At 44.5% G+C, this 24,440-nt stretch overlaps 2 protein-coding genes across 7 annotated transcripts in view; one reads left to right on the top strand and one right to left on the bottom strand.

The window, feature by feature from the left end:
- The window catches only part of LOC130273096 (uncharacterized), a 219,481-nt gene that overhangs the window by 37,249 nt on the left and 157,792 nt on the right, over nt 1-24,440 (top strand). For 3 of the 5 annotated variants that reach the window (XM_056519343.1, XM_056519344.1, XM_056519342.1), the window contains one exon: nt 3,220-3,369. In XM_056519343.1, coding sequence (XP_056375318.1) covers nt 3,325-3,369 — 45 coding nt within the window. In that variant the 5' untranslated portion in view covers nt 3,220-3,324. Of the gene's footprint in view, nt 1-3,219; nt 3,370-24,440 lie in introns of those variants that run through there. The other 2 variants (XM_056519341.1, XM_056519346.1) reach the window with 2 other exon arrangements.
- Nucleotides 1-24,440, bottom strand: part of APBB1IP (amyloid beta precursor protein binding family B member 1 interacting protein) — a 131,584-nt gene that overhangs the window by 51,511 nt on the left and 55,633 nt on the right. Inside the window, exons 3-7 of one of the 2 annotated variants that reach the window (XM_056519347.1) lie at nt 18,129-18,216; nt 13,160-13,440; nt 12,311-12,388; nt 7,654-7,813; nt 5,448-5,569 (exon numbers count right to left, since the gene is read on the bottom strand). In XM_056519347.1, the coding sequence (XP_056375322.1) occupies nt 5,448-5,569; nt 7,654-7,813; nt 12,311-12,388; nt 13,160-13,440; nt 18,129-18,216 (729 nt within the window). Of the gene's footprint in view, nt 1-5,447; nt 5,570-7,653; nt 7,814-12,310; nt 12,389-13,159; nt 13,441-14,425; nt 14,497-18,128; nt 18,217-24,440 lie in introns of those variants that run through there. The other variant, XM_056519348.1, reaches the window with a different exon arrangement.

Here is a 24,440-nt window from a genome sequence, read left to right as displayed (position 1 = left end):
ACCAGTTCACAAAAAGCTAACCACAGTGTTATGGTAATCTCACAGCATAGCTATTTAGCCCCAAGACAAGCGCAGATCCTTCCTAAGCATGTCCATTACTGTCTGCCAGGTATGTACTAGAATCACCTTATGGTGGATAACCCCTTTAAGCTTGCGCTGTGTCGCAGTACATTGGAGGAGATGAAAAGTTGCTTAGTTGCCCATAGCAACCAATCAGATCGCTTCTTTCATTTTCCATAGGCCTTTTCAAAAATGAAAGAATCCATCTGATTGGTTGCTATGGGCAACTCAGCAACTTTTTATCTGGACAGGTTTTGATAAATCTCCACCGTTGTATATGTGTTTGACGATTGATTGGTAATAAACGTTGTGTGTTCAATGCAGGTCAGGAAAGGTTTTTCAGAAAGATTCTCTTTGTAACCTCCAAAAGATGAGAGAATCCTGAACAGAGGACTCCACTCCATTAAAGGAAAACTGTCAGCCTGTTCACCCACACTAAACCCAATAGACTGGGTTAAAGTGTGGATGAACAGGGTTCAAACGAGGGGTCACTTACTTATTTTTGTCAACTGTCCGCCGAGATATCTTGTTCTGAAGTTCCGGGATTTCTAATAAGAATAGGCGCACTGAAGGCTTATCTCCCGCCGGCTGGCCACCTCTCGCTCCCATAGCAAGGCACCTAAGCCCGCCCCTCCACAATGCCTATGCATTGGATTCAACAAAACATCCTAGTGACGTGGAGTCCCATATCACGTGATCGCAGCGCATGCGCAGCTATATTTTCCCTAGCTCTCACGTTCTCCAGCTCTCACGTCATCAGGATGTAAGAGCTGGGGAAAATATAGCGGCGCATGTGCTCTTCAGACAGAGCGCTGCGATCACGTGATGGGGGACTCCACATCATGAGGACGTTTTGTTGAATCCAATGCATATGCATAGTGGAGGGGCGGGCTTAGGAGTCTTACTATGGGAGCGAGAGGCGGCCAGCCGGCAGGAGAGATGTGGGTTTTAACTTTGGCGTTTTTGCAGGCGGTTTTTATTCTTTTTTGGACTTTATTGATCCAAAAAAAGTGATGGAAATACCTTTTTTAATAAAATTTCGGAGGGTACCATTAAAAAAAAAAAAAAAAAAAAAAAAAAAGATGCAGTAGTGATGGAAAAAATTGTGTCTAATGAAATGTATCTTTTTTATAACAAAATTTTTATAACATTTTATAACAGGGATCAATTTATGTGGGCGGGCAGGGCACTAAAAATGTAACCGATAATAATAAAGATGTAGTGTGTGTGTGTGTTTTTAACTTTAAAAAAAAATTTTTTTAGGTTCCATGATGGGAGTAGTAATACATGTACTTATGACACCCTTTGCAATCCTCCTGTATAATGTATACATGCAGGCGGACGCTCTTCTATGGTCCCCTGCACTGACGTATATATACACCTATTCATATTTCCCGCAGAGAGTTGTGATTGGCTGGAACCATCTGGCTAATCACAGCTCTCTGTGGGAAATATGAATAGGTGTATATATACGTCAGTGCAGGGGTCCATAGAAGAGCGTCCGCCTGCATCTTTACATTATACTGGAGAATCACAGCGGATGTCAGAAGTACAGGTACTACTACTCCCATCATGGAACAGTGTGTTCCATGATGGGAGTAGTAGTACTACCTAAAAAATAAAAAAATAAAAACACACACACACTACATTTTTATTATTATTGGCTACATTTTTAGCCCAGCCCACCCACATAAATTGATCCCTGTTTAAAAATTAATAAAATTTTGTAGTTAAATACATTTTTTTCCATCACTACTGCATCCTTTTTTTTTTTTTTTTGGGTACCCAAAAATGCAATTTCCATTCAAAGGCAAAAAACACCAGAAAAAACGCAAGAAAAAAAACGCCAAACACAGGAAAATGCTGTGGAGTTTTTCTGACGTTTTTTTTCTTGCATTTTCTTGGGCCACAAAAAAAGTAGAAACTTAGCCTAACACCGTCCATGTAACAACAGAAAGGTATAACTTCTCCTCATCTGTGATTCATTGCTCTTTCTTCACTTGAGGAGCCTGATGTTAGATAATAAATATTACTCCAAGTACGTGTCCTGTGCCCACAGGTGGGATCCATCACAGGCCGACAGCTATTTGTTTAGTCTTCCCAGCCCTGCCTGGTGTTAATATATTAAAATTCTTATATCATTTAACTTATTTGCTGCTCTGCTAATAACACGTAACAATATTTTATACAGGATGACGTCAGTACTTTGAGGGCTTTGCTCACTTTGGCTGTTTAGAGGATTTGTTTAGAAACATCTCAGATGCTTCTGCACAGTTGGTGGCCATTTATGTGAAACGGTAACATGCAAATGTCTCCGTAATGACAGATCTGCTGCATTTATTACAGTCATTTTCCTTCGGTGGCTCTGTGTGATGAGCCCAATTGTGTTTATCCAGTAAAGGTAACATTACTATGTAAATGATATACAGCCAGATGGAAAAATCCTCCAGTTATTAACATGATTATCGGCTTATTATTACTACTGATAGTGGGAGAAATGTAAGGGTATAATGTAATAATATATAATGTCATATATAATCTATCTAAAAGAGTCAAGAGAGTCAGCACCAGACCTCTTCTAGCTTGTGCAGGTGACCCACCAGATTGCCAATACTGGTACAATAGTCCCAAATGTAGCGTATGGTCACAGTACAGAATACCAGAGATTCGGAGTATAGAAGGCTTGGAAGTTTATTGTACACCACACAGTGTACAGATGCAACGTTTCGGCAGAGCGCCTTTATCAAGGCGATCTTCCGAAACGTTGCATCTGTACACTGTGTGGTGCACAATAAACTTCCAAGCCTTCTATACTCCGGATCTCTTTTATTCTGTACTGTGACCATATGCTACATTTGTATCTATCTATCTATCTTACTATCTATCTCATATCTATCAATATATCTAGAAAAAAGATAGTCGCAGCACTCCGGATAAGTGAAAAAGATGTGGTGGCTTTATTCCATACAAAAACAGGAGCAACGTCGCACCTTTTGCTTGGTTGTGCTGCTTATCCGCTATTTTTATTGTATCAATATATCTAGCTATCTCACATCTATCTATCTATTTATCTATCTATCCATCTATCTCTCTGTCCACTACCTATGTCATATCTATCTGTTTCTATTTATACATACCTTTATCTTTGCCACTTTACAGGATTTGGTAGCAACCAGATGAGGAGTACAAAGACAAGTATAGACAGAATACGAGCTGATCAGCTAGCATCGGACCATCCTCCCAAAACCAACGCACAGCAGGTGTATGGCGGCACCGAATGCAGGAACAAAGAAGGAAGATGCCAGCGAGGTATTGCGGATCCCGGGTTTATTAAATGGATAAAAACAGGAACGGTAAACAAAGGGTTACGCGTTTCAGGCGTGTAACAGAACGCCCTTAGTCATACAAAGCAAGATAAAAAATGCCCAACTTATATAGGGGAAGTGATGTAGGGAAGGGAGGAGCTCCCCATCCCACAAAACTTTAACCCTTGCATAGATACAAGTGGGAAGGAAATTTACCAACTGTAAATTAAAAACCTTTTTTATCATGATCAAAGCACAAAGATGTAACAATCCCCACATATAACATGATATAAAATTGAGTACAAATACAGCTATAGATATCCTAAATAGAAGGAACATCAAATATATGTAGCATAAAATATACATACCAAGAAATATACATATAAAAGATAAAAAATGAAATAGAAATATGGGAGATGAACGAGAACAAGATAGCCTAAAGAAAAATGGTTAATATACAAAAAAATAGAATGAAACCATATAACTCAAGGAAAGGACAAGAGACATATTAATAATGTAAAAGAATATCTTGTCTCTTGTTCAAACCTTTAGGCCAACGGGAATCTAAGGTCATGATCCAGAAAACCTCCCGGGACAGGAGTTTCTTTCTGTGATCACCTCCTCGTAAAGGGGCAGTGACACGCTCGATGCCCTGAACATCACCCGCATGTTTCTGGGCACAGTGAGAGGAAACAGCAGAAATGTGGCGTGAGTTAAAATGCACAACATCAGATAAATGTTTCCTAATTCTCACTTTAAGGGGTGTCGACGTGCACCCCATGTACTGGGTTTTACATTCTCTGCATGAAATAAGATAAACGACAAAAGTCATATTGCAGTTAATATACTGCTTAATCTTGTAGTCAGACTCAGTTGCGTAGGAGGTGATCGTGTCCCCGACTTTCATCCTGGTGCAACAGGTGCAGACAGAATGTTTGCTTCTGTATGACCCTGGATGATGAAGCCATGTGGTGGTGGCTTTAGGGGAACTCAAAAAAAGACTAGGCAACAGTAGTTGTCCCAGAGTGGAGGCACGGCGAGATATGCATTTATAGCCCCCTGTCATAGACATGGCAAATGCAGGATCAGAAAGAATAATAGGCATAAATTTATGTATGATCCCGCAGACGTCACGAAAGTCAGCACTATATTGAGTACAGAACATAACCGGCTTATTGTGAGAATGAGAGAACAACTGATTTCTACGTGCTGAATTGGATTCTCTAGGTTGAATAAGTTGAGATCTGTTTTTATGGGATGCTATATTGGTGGCCCGTTTTAAAGTCCAATCGGGATAACCTCTGTTTTTCACCCTGGTCGTCATGTCACTCATTTCCCTGTCAAAGTCCTCCATTCGGGTACAATTCCTACGGGCACGTATAGCCTCCCCTATGGGTAAATTCTTGATGACATGGAACAAGTATGTCTTTATACAGTTAAGCATGGTAGTGGGGGTGTCATGGTCTGGGCCTGCATGAGTACTGCTCGTACTGGGGAGCTACAGTTCATTGAGGGAACCATGAATGCCGACATGTACTGTGACATGAGGCAGAGCACGATCTCCTCCTTTCAGAGACTGGGCCACAGGGCAGTATTTCAACATAATGACCCCAAACACACTTCCAAGAGCACCACTGCCCTGCTAAAGAAGCTAAGGGTAAAGGTGATGGACTGGCCAAGCATGTCTCCAGAACTTAACCCTATTGGGCATCTGTGGGGCATCCTCAAGAGCGCCGTAGAGACGAGTCCAGCACTTGGCAACCATCGGTGCTCCTATAGAAATGAATGGAGCGTGTGCCGTCTAGCAGTAGAAAACATGTGCTGCTCACTGAGCGAGATGGGCCCTGTCCCAGAGATGGGGGGGTGTCCCCCCCCCCCCCCCCGCAATCAGCTACATTTCCCCTGTCCTCCAAGAATTACATAACAGAAATTCTGCATGCTGCACAGAGTAGCAGAATCTCATTAAAAAACAATAGGACTCTACCCAGATGTTTCTACCCAAAATGAAATTAAATGGAAAGAAGAACATTTTTTTCTATATCACTTACTAATGGAACAGTAAATGCCCACCCGGGTACCTACCTGAGGATTTTTAAACACAGCATATTTTTCAGACTTTTTCACAAAGTAAATTTTGTTCTCACTGTCTCTTGTCCAGTCAGAAAGGATTTCTACAATGTTTTCATGGTCTTCAAAGAATCTCTCTGGAAGGAGAAATGAACACAGATCCATCCTGTTACCTTAAAGGGGTATTCCAGGAAAACATTTTTTTTTTATATATATATCAACTGGCTCCAGAAAGTTAAACAGATTTGTAAATTACTTCTATTAAAAAATCTTAATCCTTTCAGTAGTTATGAGCTTCTGAAGTTAAGGTTGCTCTTTTCTGTCTAAGTGCTCTCTGATGACACCTGTCTTGGGAAACGCCTAGTTTAGAAAAGGTTTGCTATGGGGATTTGCTTCTAAACTGGGCGTTTCCCGAGACAGGTGTCATCAGAGAGGACTTAGACAGAAAAGAACAACCTTAACTTCAGAAGCTCATAAGTACTGAAAGGATTAAGATTTTTTAATAGAAGTAATTTACAAATCTGTTTAACTTTCTGGAGCCAGTTGATGTATATAAAAAAGTTTTTTCCTGGGTAACCCCTTTAAGGGGGCAGCGTTGTCATAATCAGTGCTAATATATTAAACATCAAGCTGTTGTATATGTAAGTGCTGCAGGCCCCATCAGATAGCTGTTAGTGATTGCCATGGCCTGATACATCTCCTTGCTTGCCCCCACACCTCATAGCCCTCCTTGATTGGAAGCTTAGCCCTGTACATCAGTCAATTAGGGCTGTAGGGCAGATGAGGAGGCATGCCGGACTGTGGCACTTGAGCATACTGGCTCCACCCCCTTGACACTTCATAAGCTCAGTTCCTAACATGTAGTCTAATAGACAAAGAAGAACGATGATCCAGCACTTTGGAAATATATGTACGGCTTTATTGTAGTCCTCAGGATTAAAAAATACACTCACTTCACATCACTGATTCAAATCTTAACGCGTTTCGAGCGCATGCGCTCGAAACGCGTTAAGATTTGAATCAGTGATGTGAAGTGAGTGTATTTTTAATCCTGAGGACTACAATAAAGCCGTACATATATTTCCAAAGTGCTGGATCATAGTTATTTTTTGTTTCTGTAATGTCCATTTCTACAATGCATTTTTCTGCTTTAGTTCCTGTTCAGACATTGTTTTTCTGTCTGAACAGTTTCTGTGCTATTCGGCCTGGTTTGGGAAGAGTTAAAACTGCAGCACTGGGAGGATAAAGAAGGATTCTTCAGGTGCTGCTTGGGCTAATAAGTAGACTGTATTCTGGCCATGATGGCATCATGTTGACTTTGTCTCTGTGTATGTGTCCTGAGTTTTTACCATAGTTATCTGTCCTGTTTGATATATAGCTTTTAGCCTGCTTTGTTTAAGTACATTCGTCAGGTTTTGCTATTTGTGTATGTTCGTTCTGCATTTACCTTGATATATTTTCATCTGTATTCACACTGTGCATTTTATCAGTTCATTTTTGACCTTTTATTCCTGCTACTCCTAGGATAGAATCCTGCTCTGAGCCTTGAGCTAATCCGTCTATCTAGGAGTGAGTTAGTCTTGTGCCTGTACCCGTGTCTGCTTGTATTTAGGATTTTTGTTTCTTCCTATGCCAGTATCCTGATCACTCGGTGGGGAGTGCCCACTGGCTAGGAGTCTATTTGGCTATGGTATTGATGTCCCGCCATGCTTGGAGTGGGGGTGTCCAGTGTGTTCTTTGTTCTGTGTCCAGTGTGAACAGTGCTCTTGATTTCCTGAATTGCTTTATGTCAGTATGCTATATCCTGCCTTGTTTGTATTTATATATCTGTTAGTATTCTCATTATGTTCCTGACTTGTCCCCGACATGTACAGTTCTGATTGTTTTGTTTGACCTTGAAGCCCATGCACTTTAGCGCTAGGAAGTGACCAGCTCCAAGTTGTCGATCCGTCATTTAGGGCAGATGGGCAAGTTGGCAGAGGGAGTGGTTTTAGGGATAGCTTAGGGCTCACTTCTCCCTGCCCCCCTTTCATGACAGTTTCATTGGATTAGACACCATGAGCCCGAACTGTGCATGGGAACTAGTGGAGGTGAGCTGGAGTTTGTTCACCATCTAATAGACAGTAGGAAGCTGCTTGCTGCTTTTAGGGTGACCTCTTGCACCCCAAACTTTCTGGAAAACAGGTTCCCAGATAAACGCTTGGTGATCCGAAGTACTTACCAATCTGAAGCTCAGGATTTTCCTCATATAAACACCACTCCACAGCACAATCACAATGTGTCTTCTCAAACAGGTTGTCCAGTATTTCACGGACAGTTTGGCGTTCGTCCACCATCAAGGTCTTGGTGCTGCTGTCTGTCATGTGAACCTTAACAATCAGCTGTAGAGGAAACAAGACAGTCATACACAGAACTGCTAGAGACCATTTCAACAAAGCAAAGGGCCGACCAGTGGCAAAAGGGGGTGAGTGCTCTATAAAGAAATTTTAAGGATTTTTGGTATTTTAAGCATCCCCCAACTTACAGGATTCCTCCGTTGTTATGTTCTGACATGGTCATAAATAATGTCTGCAGGTTAATTTAGATGTTAAAAGTCAATTACTCTAGATAAACATTGGTGTAGAACATAGTCGCCAATCACAACTTTGCTTTTCTCATCCTTAGGTGGGTAACCAGTAGAGGAAAGTCTAGTGGCAGACCTCAGTAGAGTAGATCAACAATGTTTAAAGGGGTACTCCAGTGGAAAACAAATGTTTTCAAAACAACAGGCGCCAGAAAGTTATAGAGATTTGTAAATGACTTCTATTTAAAAATCTTAATCCTTCCAGTACTTATCAGCTACTGTATACTACAGAGGAAGTTGTGTAGTTATTTCCAGTCTAACCAAAGTGCTCTCTGCTGACACCTCTGTCTGTGCCAGGAACTGTCCAGAGCAGGAGCAAATCCTTATAGCAAACCTCTACTGTTCTGGACATTTCCTGACATGGGCAGAGGTGGCAGCAGAGAGCACTGTGGTCAGACTGGAAAGAACTACACAACTTCCTCTTGAGCATACAGCAGCTGATTTAAGTTTACTAAATAGTTCAGACACAACAGAACTTGTGGTCCGGCAGAAGACATCAGAAGCTGACTCTGGAGCAGATCCTGTTCTGTTGGTTAGTGAGTAAATGATAGTATACTTATTAGTAAGTAAATGAAGCATATTACAAGGAACTGGAAAATTTAAATAAAGACAGCAGAAACCTATATTTCCCTAAAGTTTGTTTCTCAGAAAAGTTCACAGTTAGTCTGGACTGTGCCTGGATTTACATGTGTGGGATTTTTTCTATTATTTAGACTTCCTTCTCCTTTTTTTTTTTTTTTTTTTTTTTTTTTAGCAATGATATCAATTGCTTTTCAAATATTTTAAAAATAGCATTTGATGTAAGAACATAGGTCTACTGACTAATTCATACTGTGCAGGATAGAGACCCTGGTTATACTGAGTACATAGGGCTGCGCTCACCGGTCTCTCCTCAGCCACCACATCTTATTATAATTATATTTACGGTATATAGCAACAGCAGATTCCACAGCACTTTCCAATTCTAAGGGTACAAAAGTATCAGACATTACAATATTACACACTAAGGGTAGGGTCACACACAGCGCATACTCACATATTTCATGCTGCGTTAAGTTTTCCAGGCAGTTGAAAATACGCTGCGAATGCGCTATGAGCAGACACGCAGCCCTGTGTGTGCAGTAAGGTTTGGAGCCAGGCCCAGTGTGGTAAGTGACTGTCATACGCGAACTGCCTTTAAATGAATACTCCGGCCCTAAGACATCTTATCCCCTATCCAAAGGATAAGGGATAAGATGTCTGACCGCAGGGGTCCCGCCGCTGGGGACCCCCGCAATCTTGCATTCGGCACCCACCTCTTTGAGCTGCACACCACTCTGCCAGCTCACAAACTGCTGGATGCCGACTACGGGGCCGGAGTATCAAGATGTCACGACCCTGCGTGAAGTCACGACCCGCCCCCGCTATTCAAGTCTATGGGAGGGGGCGTGACCCCTCCCATAGACTTGCATAGCAGGGGCGGGGCGTGATGTCATACGGGGGCGGAGTTGTCATGGCACAATACGCTGGCCCCGTGGTCGGCACCCGGCAGTTTGTGAGCTGGCAGCGTGGCATGCAGCTCAAAGAGGTGGGTGCCGAATGCAAGATTGCTGGGGTCCCCAGCGGCGGGACCCCCGCGGTCAGACATCTTATGCCCTATGCTTTGGATAGGGGACAAGATGTCTTAGGGCCAGAGTACCCCTTTAAACTGATTGCTGCATTGGGAAAACACTATGTGTCTGCTCATAGCGCATCCGCAGGGTATTTCCCGCTTCTCAGCAGCTTCCATGCAGCGTGAAATATTCTACGTATGCGCTGTGTGTGACCCTACCCTATATATTCAGACAGGAGGAGTAAGGGCCCTGCTTGTGAGAGCTTACAGATTATGAGGAATGGGGTTGAGACAGAAGGCAGAAAGTGCTTTATTGACACAATGGTCCGGCCATGTTTTATAAATAGGGTAGATTACACAAAGGTGGGTGAAGCAGTCACTGACTAATCTTTAAATGTCACAAGTGCATAAAGCATGGGGGGGGGGGGGGGCAGGGTGGCTGCCAGATATGGCACTTTTAATTGTCTCTAAGACCCATACGGGGCAAAGTGATAGTAGGGGAGACCAGTTAGGGAATGTTATGGGTTTTGCTTGAAGAGATGTGTCTTTAGGCCATGTTGGGTATAAATCTGAGGGATTAAGGTATTGCATTCCAGAGAAATGGTGCAGCTTGAGCAAAGTCTTGAAGACGGGAGTGAAAGGTTTGGATTATAGTAGGTGTTAGTTTTTTGTTCAGAAGAAGAGGAGAAGAGACAGAGGATAACAGCACTGGTAGAGAGGGAATAGGTGTCTGACAGGCATTGGAGGCAGACAGCAGGGAGGTCTGGGAAGAAGCTTGATCACAGGAGAAAGAAGCATTTTTACATTTTTATCTAATAGGATAGATTACAATTACTATTGATCCGTGCAAAATTTGTTCCAATAACAGTGCCTATGTAAGAACCAAAAATCTGTAAAACTACAGACCCTGCATTATAAATTTGCAGCACCAGAAGATGTAGCCTGACACACTGTAATGATTCTTTATTTAGCTGCAGGTGCTTCCTACAGACATCCAGCTGTAGATAAAGCACTGGTGGGCTATATATAACCCCGAGCTGCCAGCTGGGCACCGCTCATGATGTGCTGATGCGTAATGTCAAGTATGTGTCTTCATAGTATCCCTTAGTACTCTCTGTTATTATTACTGAAATGTTTCTGAAATGATAGGGAACACAATAGGGTAAATAATACCAAACTGTCAGCAATTTAGGTGGTTGTGAGTGGCTCAGGGGATATTTCTAAATACAGATGACCAGATGATTCATGACACTTATCTATTCAGTCATGTCCGCTCTGGAACAGTTTTGGTGAGGCTGTACCATGTCTGGGTGATGCTTACGACTGTTCCATTTTCCATTTTCAGGACACTTGTTATGTTAAGAGGCGTCTTTACAACTACTCCGACTTTGTCCATGGATTTTGCAATTATTTGTTGTTTAGATGTTCCTACACATGTAATATTTAGTCCAAGATTAGTTACAACCCATGGTCCAATGGATCTCCATGTGTGACTGATTTCGACCCAGAAATACGGCAATAATTATTGATGATCACATTTGGCAATTTAATTATTTACTTGTATGAATGAGGCTATGACTGGCTTAACATGGCTTAATGGCTGGGATAATCTCTGGGCATCTAAACATTTTCGGAGCTTGCAGTTCCTTGGGCCTTATTTCCATTGACCATCTTCCACCCATACATAACCTGCACATGTCTGCATTTAATGGCATTGTGATCTTAGGGAGCATTGATATCATGTTTCTAAAATCCAAAGTAGAAAAAGAAGACGCGGATCACTCACCGGTATGATGCTGTGAACTTTTTTCAAGTCTACATGCAGTGGCTACATACGGGTCGATGTCTGTGGCAGGGCAGGAGGTCTGACAGAGCCCTGTCCGAAGCGACAGCCAATCGCTTCGGACAGGGCTCTGTCAGACCTCCTGCCCTGCCACAGACATCGACCCGTATGTAGCCACTGCTTGCAGACTTGAATAAAGTTCACAGCATCATACCGGTAAGTGATCCGCATCTTCTTTTTCTACTTTGGATTTTGGTTTCTACACTATCTACACCCAGTGTGAGCACCGCCGAGGATCAGCTGTCATTAACGAGCGCTCTACCTCCTGACATTAGCAGACGCATAGCCGTTCATCCCGAGGCAGTGCCAGGTGCTCTGCTTGATTTCTGGATATCATGTTTCTGCTCTTCCATTGGGCTCTATGTTGGCTTCACATCGACAAGTTGTCAAAATGAGAATCTGATGTTGAGCTCATTTTGACAACTTTCCAATGTGAAGCTGATATGGAGCCCTATGGAAGGGCAGGACGTGATGTGAATTGTTCATTGTTATCATGGCAACTATCATCAATAGGGTCAAATACAGTGGTCTCAAACTGGAGCCCTCCTGATGTTGCAAAACTTCAACTCCCAGCATGCCTGGACAGCCAACGGCCATGCTGGGAGTTAAAGTTTTGCAATATTTGGAGGGCCACATTTTAAGACCACTGGTCTAATAGATCATTTGTGAACTGGACCTTAGTGGCATTCCTGGTCCCAAAGTCACCTCCAAATGGGGTTCCCAACTGCAGGACCTATTGTCATATCCTAGACCCATTGGAGCATCCTCTCATACTACGATGGTCCAGTCCGACCCCCCATTGTGTGTATTTTTTGCCTCACCTTTTTAACTTTGGCTTCTTTCATTTTGCCCAAAGCCAGCTTTATTTTATCAGCTTTGGCTTTTGAATCGTCTGCGTCCTAAAATAAATTATGTCAAATGAAAAAAAAAACAAGTGAAATGATTTCTTGTTTCCGGTGAAACTCAACATATTACATAACATGCAAACTAGGGGATATAATCCAATATACAAATGATAAAATATTATATAAGAACTTCCCCATGAGACTATGAAGTCTGCTACAATTGCTGTTTTCAGTTCTCTTCTTAAGACCCACTTTAGCCTTGTGGACAAAACAAAACATAAACCTGGAGCCCAATGGGTGGCATGTGATGTCTGTCTATATCAGCGGTGGCAACTGGCTGGTGAGGACCACCCTCAACAAGAAAGAGACCCTGGGGGAGATTTATCAAAACCTGTCCAGAGGAAAAGTTGCTGAATTGCCCATAGCAACCAATCAGATCGCTTCTTTCATTTTGCAGAGGCCTTGAAAGAAGAAATCTTAATGGTTGTTATGGGCAACTCAGCCACTCTTCCTTTGGACAGGTTTTGATAAATCTCCCGTGCTATTTCTTGGTTTGCACTAATATATAATGTAAAATGGTGCATGTTGGGAAACCCAGCGGTAAGCGTTCAAGTCCCTTACAGCGCCACCACAGGAGAAATGTAGCATTACACATTTCCCACAATAAGGGCCTATGTTATGAGAAACCTTGTCATAGACCCAAATCTCCCATTATAATGGCGTAGCGGGACACACATAAACGTTGCGGCTCCACTCATTCTTTATGGGAGCCTTGGAGATAGCCATGTAAAAATGGTAAGAATGCCCCCTCTTTATCTTTTCTACCTTTGGTTCTACAGCATCCGGAGGTGGTGGTGGCGGAGGAGGAAGATCCATTTCCCATGCACTCGGGGGTGGTGGTGGGAGAGAAGACAGGTCATCCATGGAACCAGTGGCTACATTATTATAATCATCTGGATAATATTTCTTTAAGGTATCTTCAGTAGGAAAGGGAGGCACGTTATTGTAGCTTTTACTGTTCACTTTTAGTTCGGCATCTTTGCAGTCAGCCACCAGGTCGGCCATGAGAGCATCCAGATCATTGTCCTCGAGGGCATTGAGGGACTCTGTAGAATAATTAAAAATATGTTTTTTTTTTAATTTGGCAAGGAAAGTGGGTCCAAGGAAAGTGGTTAGAGCAGTGCTAAACAGACCACCTGGGAAAGCTGGGTTACTTGTTCGGCGCCGATCAGGAACAAAAGATCATGTAAAGCTGGCTTTATGTGCTCTCTGTACCTGATCGGTGCTGAACGAGTAACCCAGCTTTCCCTGGTGGACTGTTCAGCGCTGCTCTAAACACTCTTCTTGGATCCATACGATTACCTTCATCAGACTCTTGTGCAGGAGGTAACCTGGCTGTCATCGGGACCCCACAGGGAAGTCGGCATCCCAGAGGACTGTCCTGATTTATGCAAGTGACTGTTTTGCGACTGCAGCACAATATCACTAGGGGGTTGTATAATGCACTGCACCTACAATACAGCTACCCGGTTGGATAACGGCACTTAGAGCGACAACATGTTTCTTTTTTCTTCTTATACATGGAACATGTACAACATGCTGAGTGTATCTACCGAAAAATAAAGAAGCGGGACACACATACGCGTTGCTGCACCATTCACTCTCTATGGGAGTGTGGTGGCGGGGTTTGTGGTGCAGGGCAGATGTTGTTACCCTAGGGGCAGATGGCATTGTGGTGAGCTGGGTTGTTGCAATAGTGTAGCAGGGTCTGGTGGTATTAACCCTTGATTATTCGTGACGCCAGGATGTGGTTATTCCGGTATGGTAACCGCCGTCAACCAACCCAAAAAAGGTTTTCAATAAAGGAATGTCCACAGCAGGAATTATGCAAGAACTGGAACTTTTACTTGTAATTCTTAAGAAACAGTCTTTACAGTTATGCAGTTTCTCTAGAGGCAACAGGGACACAGGATACCTCGCAGGCTTGCTGGGACTTGTAGTATTGATAATATCTATGCAGGCCACTGTGCTACTAATATTATTCTTGAGTTGAGTAGTAGTCAGAATTGTAGATAGAGCTTGATAACTCACGTTTTCAAGTGGCTGCAGGTTCTTTAGGCTTTGGCCTAGATGAGATGAATTTAGATAGTACAGGTATTGTGCTTGGCTAAATCCAGGAGATAAGAGAGGGAGTTTAGAGACTACAGCCCCTTATATACTAAGGAGGCTGGAATAAAGGCCATTGGTTGCAAAGCCTGTGGGTCCTGTACCCTAGGAACTCTGGGTATGTCACATGACAGTGCTTCACATGACTAACACTTCTGTACACATTTGTACAAACTTTATACATATTGACAATGCATACACAATATATACAATGCATTTATATGAGACAATAGAAGGTGAGCAAAGGGGTGAACCCTGCAGAAGAGCCCTATGTACTGCAGGGACTCTTCCTGAGGGGACTTAGTGAGGGTACAAGACCATGTCCTGTACCGGGACACCACAGCATTAACCCCTTGTATTCGTGATGCCAGGGCGTGGTTTAGCCTATAACCCCCTAAAGGTATACCGCTGGATCCTGGGCTAGGCACGGGGGCAAAAAATACTCCGACGCCAAGTTATGGACAACGGTAGCTTCACTGAGGGTAGACAGTTGGTAAAGTCTATGCAGTTCAGCCAGGGCCCACTGAGGTGACCAGTGATGCAGAGACCTTAAAGGGGTACTCCGCCCCTACACATATTATCCCCTATACAAAGGATAGGGGATAAGATGTCTGATCGCGGGGGTCCTGCCTCTGGGGACCCCCGCATTCTACCATTCGGCACCCACCTGTAACGGTTCCCGGAACCGCCGGAGGCCCTTAGGCTAATACCATCCCGACCACGGGGAAGGAAGATCGTGACGTCATGACTCCGCCCTGTGTGACGTTACACCCCGCCCCCTCAATGCAAGTCTATGGGAGGGGGCATGACAGCTGTCACGCCCCCTCCCATAGACTTGCACTGAGGGGGCGGGGTCGTCACAATCTTCCTTCCCCGTGGTCGGGATGGTATTAGCCTGAGGGCCTCCAGCGGTTCCGGAAGCCGCTACAGGTGGGTGCCGCATGGTAGAATGCGGGGGTCCCCAGCTTTTAGCGTACCGGAACGCAGGCCCGTCGCTACAGGACAGGCAAACCAAGCAATTGCTTGGGGCCCTGACCTAGCCCGGGGCCCCCGAGCAATGCCGGTGTTTGCCTGTATTGTCCTCCTGCGCTATTCTGGTTCGGCAAGCAGCTCGCCCTGTTGGCCTGCAGGGCCAGCAGTGCGAGAGCCTGCCTGGAGCGGGACGGGAGGCAGAGACTAAAGCTGCTGCCTCCGGCTCCTTTTTGTTCCCGCCCCGGCTCACCGTCCCTGCGGCTCACGCTCAGTGATGTCACGCTCCGAGTCCCAGAATTCAAGGGCCGGCGTTACGTCCTGATGCCGGCCCTAGATTGTGACGTAACGATGCGCTGTGCGCAGTGCGCGAACTGACAGTGGTATCATTACCGCGTGCGGCATTAGTGCTGCCACCTCGCTCTGACTCGCCCTGTATTCCTAGGGGTATTACTAGTAGTACCCCCAGATTAACCCCCCTTCCCTCCAGACCCAGTAGGCAAGTAGTTAGTAGTACTAGTACCGTACTAGTACTACTAACTACCTGCCTACTGGGTCTGGAGGAGAGGGGGGTTAATCTGGGGGTACTACCTGCCTACTGGGGGGGGGATAATCTAGGGGCCCCCAGTAGGCAGGTAGTACCCCCAATATTAACCCTCCCCCCCAGTAGGCAGGTAGTACCCCCAGATTAACCCAGGAAGGGGTTCATCTGGGGGCACTACCTGCCTACTGGGGGGGAGGGGGGGTCCTCTGGGGGTACTACATGCCTACTGGGGGGGAGGGGGTTAATCTGGGGGTACTACCTGTGGAGGGGGTTAATCTGGGGGTAATAATAGTAGAGTACCGCCACCTCTTTTGGGCCACTTAAAGCACTGGCCATGACAGAGGGACTTTTTGAAAGGGTACTCCACTGGAAAACATTGTTTTTAAATCAACTGGTGCCAGAAAGTTAAATGTGGTGAGGGTGTGATGAGGGCAGATGGAATTACCCTAGGGGCAGATGGCATTAACCCCTTGTGTTCATGACCCCAGGGCATGGTTTATCCTCTACACCACCCTAAGTAATAAAGCTGGATCCTGGGCTAGGAACGGGGGCAAATAATGACTCCTACGCCAAGTTACGGAACAACGGCAGCTTTACTGAGTCAGACAGGTTGAAACAGTCTATACAGCTTGGCTAGGCCCAAGGAGGTGACCAGTGACTTCAGAGACCACAGGGCTTGCTGGGACTTATAGTGGACTTGGACAATTTGGATGCAGGCCACGCTGACTTGAGACAAGATGACTTGGACTGACTTGACTATGACAGACTATGACTGACTTCACCCCTTCTGCAGCTTACCAGGCTTTGACTTGACCTGTGGGGCAATGGACTTGAGAATCTGTGGCTGCTGGACTGACTTTAGGCCTCCTCTGGACTCCAGACACTCACCTAGGACTTGACCTCACTGCAACTCAGCATACAAGAGAGTAAGAGCTAAGAGAGTGAGCTAGCTCCTCCCAGGGCTTATATGGGGGAGACTAGGAGGGGTCCCATAGGTCACCCTTAGGTCACATGGTCACTGATACCTAACTGGGTTACAATTACATGACAACAGGTTAATCACATGTCAACATATTTTATGTATAACACCTTATTTAACACGCATACAAATGAATAGACAATGGGCAGAGGACACTTTATGGAGTCTTCCTGACAGGACAGCAAGGGTACAAAGGTGCAACTCCTGTACTTGGCCACCACATAAACAGATTTCTAAATTACTTCTATTTAAATATCTTAATCCTTCCAGTACATATACACTGCTGTATGCTCCAGGGGAAGTTCTTTTTTTTTTTTTTTTCTGTCTGACCACAGTGCTCTCTGGTGACACCTCTGTCCATGTCAGGAACTTTCCAGAGTAGGAGCAAATCCCCATAGCAAACCTCTCCTGCTCTGGACAGTTCCTGATATGGACAAAGGTGTCAGCAGAGAGCAGTGTGGTCAGACAGAAAAGAAATTCAAACTGAAAAGAACTTCCTCTGTAGTACTGGAAGGATTAAAGGAGATCTATAGTGCTCTGAATGTATCCCCTATAACTTATTTATCCTTATACGGGACCTGTATGAGGGCAAATTTTTTGCACCCCGATTTGTAGTTTTTAACAGTACAATTTTTGTTTTTGATGTGAGTTTTTGATCACTTTTTTTTAAAATTAAATTTGGGAGCTGCAGTTAGTTACTAACTACAACTCCCACTATGCCCTGATACAGCCTGTGGCTCAGCAGCTGCCCCAAATGAAAACTACAACTCCCAGCATTTTGGACTATATAGTAGTATATAGTATAGGTCAGTGTTTATCAACCAGCGGTCCCTCCAGCTGTTGCAAAACTACAACTCCCAGCATAGGTGGCCAAAATACCAGCTGTGCCAGTAAAATACCAGCCAGGTGGCAACCCTACAGGGTCATTGCTATAGCAGAGATAGCAGTTGCATTGGGGCCCTGGTGCTTAAGGGGGCCCAAAACACATCTGCCATATAATTGACCAGTATTATATTTGGCATATGGGGCCCTGTTACAGATTCTGCTTTGGGGCCAAGAAGCACCAAGCTACACCTCTGCCTGTCTGCAATTAGGTCATACATGCTGCTTCTAAAGTGACAAACTCTAGTACTTACCATTTAAATCTTTGAACCCAAAAGAATAGTTCATCTCTGTGTCTGTGCTGAGGGCTTTCATTATCGGGTCATTTTCTATACCCAGGCTCTGGAAATACATAAAATGAACACAAAAAACACTGTATTATAGCCTCTTTTAATGACCTGCAATCTATCTATCGCCTCATAAGTATGTGTGAAGACTAAGGCCGGGTTCACACTACGGAATTTTCAGGTGAATGGGATTTTCATTTACCCATTCACACTGCAGAATTTTCTGGTCGAAATTTTCAACAGAAAATTGAGATCAAAAAATTCCGCCAGAACATTGAACCTGCTCAATGTCCTGGAGGAATCCACGTGGCAGACAGTGCTGTCTATTGGGAATGGCAATGTCCGTGTGGTCCTAGTGCCGCACTCCGGAAATTTTCCTGACTCAGATTCTATAGCGTTAACCCAGCCTCATAGGCCATTCATGTTCCACTATGAAGAAGAATAGGCAAAGTAGCTCTCCATTTAACTAAGTATCTGACTCCAATAAAAATTCTTAGAACATGACTGGGGATTAAAGCCAAGCAAAATTTCTCTCCAGAAAGAGAGACTACCTATATTTAGACAGCTGTTTTTGCACCTTAATCAGTACAGAGCAAGGTATTGGGGTGTCATTGTGGGACCAAAGGTGATAAGGTTTCTCCTTGAGGAGATCATCAGAAGTGGAGATTTATAAGCTATCAATCCCAAGTAATGTTCCTAGGCTTTTTATTTCAGTAACAAAGAATACTACCTCCAAAGGGTGGCATCAAAGAGCTGCTTTGCATATCCTTGCTTCCAAGTCTCCAAATCTCTTTATGATGCTCTCCTTAAGGAAAAACAGTACCTCCTTGATTTTACAACAGGTCTCTTTGCAGCCAGCGAGCACCCTGTTCTGTACTGATGGGGGGTAATATCCATGAAACTGTCTATGAATGTGTAATCTTTCCTTCTGTAGATTTGCTTGGCTTCAATCCCCAATCATGCTCCAAGGCTTTTTGCAGAAGTTAGACACTGATTTGAATGGAAAGCTGCTTACCATATTCTTTTATCTATTGATTCATTCATATCTATCCATCTCTTGCTTTCTTCCTCTCCCTCCCTCCAGGGCAGTGTTTTCCAAACAGTGTGTCTGCAGCTGTAGCAAAACTACAACTCTAACTTTAACCACCAAGAGGATCTGCACTTAAATGGGGTTAGCCAAGTATTGAAAAAAATAAAACAGAGCTAATTTCTTCCAAAAACGGCGTCTCCCCTGTCTTTAGGTTGTGTGTGGAATTACAATCTAGCTCCATTCATTTCAATGGAACTGAGTTGCAATAACACAACACAACCTGGGGACATGTGTGGTACTGTTTTTGGAAGAAATAGGCTGTTTAATAGGGACTGTCAGATCCAAAAACTTTTTGAAGTTTTTTGAAGAAAAATATTAACTTTTCTAATTATACTTCACAAGAAAAAGTTTTTTCCCCCCTTTTTTTTATAGAAATCATGGCCTATAAAAAAAGACCACTAGGGATCCCCATACGACCCAGAACATTATCCTGTCCGGCTGCAGCATCATCTTTGTCAGGCTTCAGCATGAGAGAGGAAGGGGTTACAGAGCAGCCTGCAGTGATTGGATGAAGAGACTCAGCACAGCACAGCAGACTCAGAGGAAGCATGCAGAGGACACCCACCCTCCAGAGCACAGAATGACAAACCAAGTGAGCATATCAGATAGAAGATATTTGTAAGAGAAATATAGGTGCTAGACACATATAAACTGCATGCATGATCACGATTAGGCACTGAGTCACTGGGATACGTTCTGCTTCATGTGAATATGAGTCAAAAATACAAAAGAGAAGTCTATTTTCATACTATTGTAACATTTACAACGCTGTGCTTTATTTGTCATGCTGCGATGGCTAAGGTCACAATGGCTTATAATGGGGACCATTGATGTTTTTGATATTTTGATGGCAAGAATAATGCTGCATGCTGATCTATTTTTGGCTAATGGATGTCAGTGTGAACAGAACACACTAGTCAATTAGACAAGCGATGAGTAAACAATAGAAAAAGCGGAAGAGAGGAAAGGCGAAAGAGGAACAGTCATCTCTCCGACTCTATGTCTGGCTATAGATTTAATACATTATTGGCTTGGGATCCGAAAAGCAAGAAAGAAATTCAAGTTGCTGGATTCACCCACAAGAGCCATGAATCATTCATTCTATTAACTGCTTAATATTTAATCCCTGGGAATTTTTTTGTTGTTAAAGGGAACATGCAGCTAGAAAAACCCCTTTACATGATGGCATCTGTAAGGGCCCTGTTAGACTGACAAGCGCCAATCTGGGTGATCGGTGCTCATCTACAGAGCCTGAACAAGGATCGATCAGACAGACCACATGAAGGATTGCTGAATTGTTCAGATCATCATTATTGGCTGCATATTATCTGTTTTGGAGGGGCCGATAATAATGATTTTAATGCATTTGTTTGTTCAAAGGCTAATCAAGGGTCCTTTTACATGGGCTGATTATTGGGAAGGAGCATTTTTAGATACCATCTTTCATCCTATAATTAAAGGGGTATTCCAGGAAAAAACTTTTTTATATAGATCAACTGGCTCCAGAAAGTTAAACAGATTTGTAAATTACTTCTATTAAACAATCTTAATCGTTTCAGTACTTATGAGCTTCTGAAGTTAAGGTTGTTCTTTTCTGCTCTCTGATAACACCTGTCTCGGGAAACACCCAGTTTAGAAGAGGTTTGCTATGGGGATTTGCTTCTAAACTGGGCGTTTCCTGAGACAGGTGTCATCAGAGAGCACTTAGACAGAAAAGAACAACCTTAACTTCCGAAGCTCATAAGTACTGGAAGGATTAAGACTTTGTAATAGAAGTCATTTACAAATCTGTTTAACTTTCTGGAGCCAGTTGATATATATAAAAAAAAAGTTTTTTCCTGGATAACCCCTTTAAAGGAGAACTCTGGTACTTAACAACTTATCCCCTATCCACAGGATAGGGGATAAGTGTCTGATAGCGGGGGGTCTGACCACTGGTTAGCCCCCCCCCCGCAATCCCCTGCCCGGCTCCCCCTATGCACAGAGCGGCCACTGCTGTATGCAGTGGTTGACACAGCTCAGTGCACGGGAAGAGCTGGAACACCAGGCAGAAGATCGCTCTGGGACGCCCTGTAAATTGACCAGTGTTTCCCAACCAGGGTGCCTCCAGCTGTTGCAAAACTACAACTCCGGGCATGCTGGGAGTTGTAGTTTTGCAATAGCTGGAGGCACTCTGGTTGGGAAACACTGAAATAAACACGTATCCCCTATTCTATGGATAGCTGTTAAAGGGGTACTCCACTGGAAAAAAAATTTCCCTTTAAATCAACTGGTGCCAGAAAGGTAAACAGATTTATAAATTACTTCTAATAAAAAATTCCAATTCTTATTCCAGTACTTATTAGCCGCTGTATACTAGAGAGGAAGTTCTTTTCTTTTTGAACTTCCTTTCTGTCTGACCACAGTGCTCTCTGCTGACACCTCTGTCCATGTCAGAAACTGTCCAGAGCAGGAGAGGTTTGCTATGGGAATTTCCTCCTACTCTGGACAGTTCCTAAAATGGACAGAGGTGTCAGCAGAGAGCACTGTGGTCAGACAGAAAGGAAATTCAAAAAGAAAAGAACTTCCTGTGGAGCATACAGCAGCTGATAAGTACTGGAAGGATTGAGATTTTTTTAATAGAAGCGTGGTAGCGGTGTGTGATGAGGGCAGATGTTGTTACCCTAGGGGCAGATGGCATTAACCTCTTGTATTTGTGACGCTAGGGCGTGGTTTAGCCTAAAACCACCCGAAGGTATACCACTGGATCCTGGGCTAGGCACGGGGGCAATAAAGACTCTGACGCCAAGTTATGGACATCGTTAGCTTTACTGAGGGTAGACAGTTGGTAAAGTCTATACAGTTAAGCCAGGGCCCAAGGATCAGTGACTCAGAGACCTTAAGGGCTTGCTGGGACTTATAGTAGGACTGGACAATTGAATGCAGACCACACTGACTTCACAGATGACAGGGACTGGCTTGACTTGACTCATAAAGCTGTGACTTTATCTTACTTGAATTGATGGTGGCTGCAGGACTGGACTTTGAGGTCTCCAACACTCTGGACACACACACTAGACGACTGCACTGGACCTCAGCAGGAAGAGAGAGAAGCTTCACCCAGGGCTTATATGGGGGAGACTAGCAGGGAGCCTATAAGTCACCCCTGGGATCACCTGGTCACTGGTACCTCCTGGGTAACAATCACATATGTTACGCCGAGCGCTCCGGGTCCCTGCTCCTCCCCGGAGCGCTTGCGGCGTTCGTCTCCGTGCAGCGCCCCGGTCAGACCCGCTGACCGGGAGCGCTGCATTAGTGTCACTGGCGGGGATGCGACCCGCGTAGCGGGACGCGCCCGCCTGCGGCTCGCATCCCAATCTCCTCACCTGCCCCGTCCTCCGTCTGCTCAGTCCCAGCGCGCGCGGCCCCGCTCCCTAGGGCGCGCGCCGGCTCTCCGCCATTTAAAGGGCCAGTGCGCCATTGATTGGCGCCTGACCCAATTAGTCATACACCTGTGTCCTTCCTATATAAACCCACTTCCCCTTCCTGGTATCGCCGGATCATGTTGCCTAGTGCCAGTGAAAGCGTTTTGTGTATGTTCCAAGCCTGTGTTCCAGACCTTCTGCTGTTGCCCCTGACTACGACCCTTGCTGCCTGCCCTGACCTTCTGCTATGTCCGACCTTGCTCTTGCCTTGTCCTTCTGTACCGCGCCTGTCTCAGCAGTCAGTGAGGTTGAGCCGCTACCGGTGGACACGACCTGGTTGCTACCGCCGCAGCAAGACCATCCCACTTTGCGGCGGGCTCTGGTGAAAACCAGTAGCAACTTAGAACCGGTCCACCGGTACGGTCCACGCCAATCCCTCACTGACACAGAGGATCCACCACCAGCCTGCCGAATCCTGACAACATGACATATCACATGGTATAACTCTTAAAGATATAACCCAATTTATAATACAATACACTGCAGAACATATGTTCAGGGGGAGAAACAGGTGCAAGGGGCCCTGTGAACACTGAAGGAGGCTGCCTGACAGGACAGCAAGGGTACGGGGCAAAATTTCCCATGCTGGGCCACCACAGAAGTCATTTACAAATCTGTTTAACTTTCTGGAGCCAGTTGATATGGAAAAAAAAAAAAAAAGTTTTTCACTGGAATACCCCTTTAATACCTGTCCTGCTTGCAGCCCTGTCACATACCTTACCAGCATTCTGCATTGACATACAGTTATCGTGACGTTTCAAGCATACATTGACATTAGTTTACATCTGGTACATTGGAAGGCTCACAATACCAGCATATTTGGGGATTTTTTAGACATGTCCTTATTGTGTCATAGCAAATCACCCCTACATCTCTGAACGTATAATTCGGCTGAAATGTCAGAGTTATGTGACTGTCAGTAACTTCTGCCCATTTAGTTTGCTGTCTTATACCGTGCACAAGGACATATATTTTGGTATACAAATACAGTCTTAACTTAGTTATGTGGGAACAGCGCCACTCTTGTCCATTGACTGTGTCTGGCATTGCTGCTTAGCCTCATTCACATTGGCTTAGATGATTTCTCCTGGGTTTCTGAGTGCCCTCCAGAGCAATAGAATAAAAAAAAAAGTCCTTAAAGGTGTACTCCGCCCCTAGGCATCAAAAGGATAGGGGAAAAGATGTCTGATCGCGGGGCTCCCGCCGCTGGGGACACATGCGATCTTGGCTGCGGCACACCAGACATCCGGTGCACGGAGCAAACTTCGCTCCCTGCCTGATGACTGGCGATGCGGAGGCTCGTGACATCACGGGCACTCCCCGCTCGTGACATCATGGCTATGCCCCCTCAATGCAAGTCTATGAGGGGGGCATAACTGTGACGTCATGAGCCTCTGGCGCTGCACCAGATGCTCTAAATGAACACTGGGTGCAGCAGGGAGATCGCGGGGATCCCCAGCAGTGGGACCCCCGAGATCAGACATCTTATCCCCTATTCTTTGGATAGGGGGATAAGATGTCTATGGGCGAAGTACCCCTTCAAATTGCCCCTCTCTGCCCCCACTTAATTTACATCATATTCCTGTGTTCTGTATAATGTGGTTTCTAATGTGCTACATCCTCTAAATGGTTAATCTTTATACAGTAATTGCTAATCCATTGTCTGTTATGGTCAATGTCATATCCACGTATGCCAAGGACTTAGCGTTCCCCTACTTATTTCCT

The sequence above is a fragment of the Hyla sarda genome, chromosome 5 (assembly GCF_029499605.1).
Source record: "Hyla sarda isolate aHylSar1 chromosome 5, aHylSar1.hap1, whole genome shotgun sequence".
Classification (NCBI taxonomy): domain Eukaryota; kingdom Metazoa; phylum Chordata; class Amphibia; order Anura; family Hylidae; genus Hyla; species Hyla sarda.
This window is presented reverse-complemented; position numbering and strand designations above follow the sequence as displayed.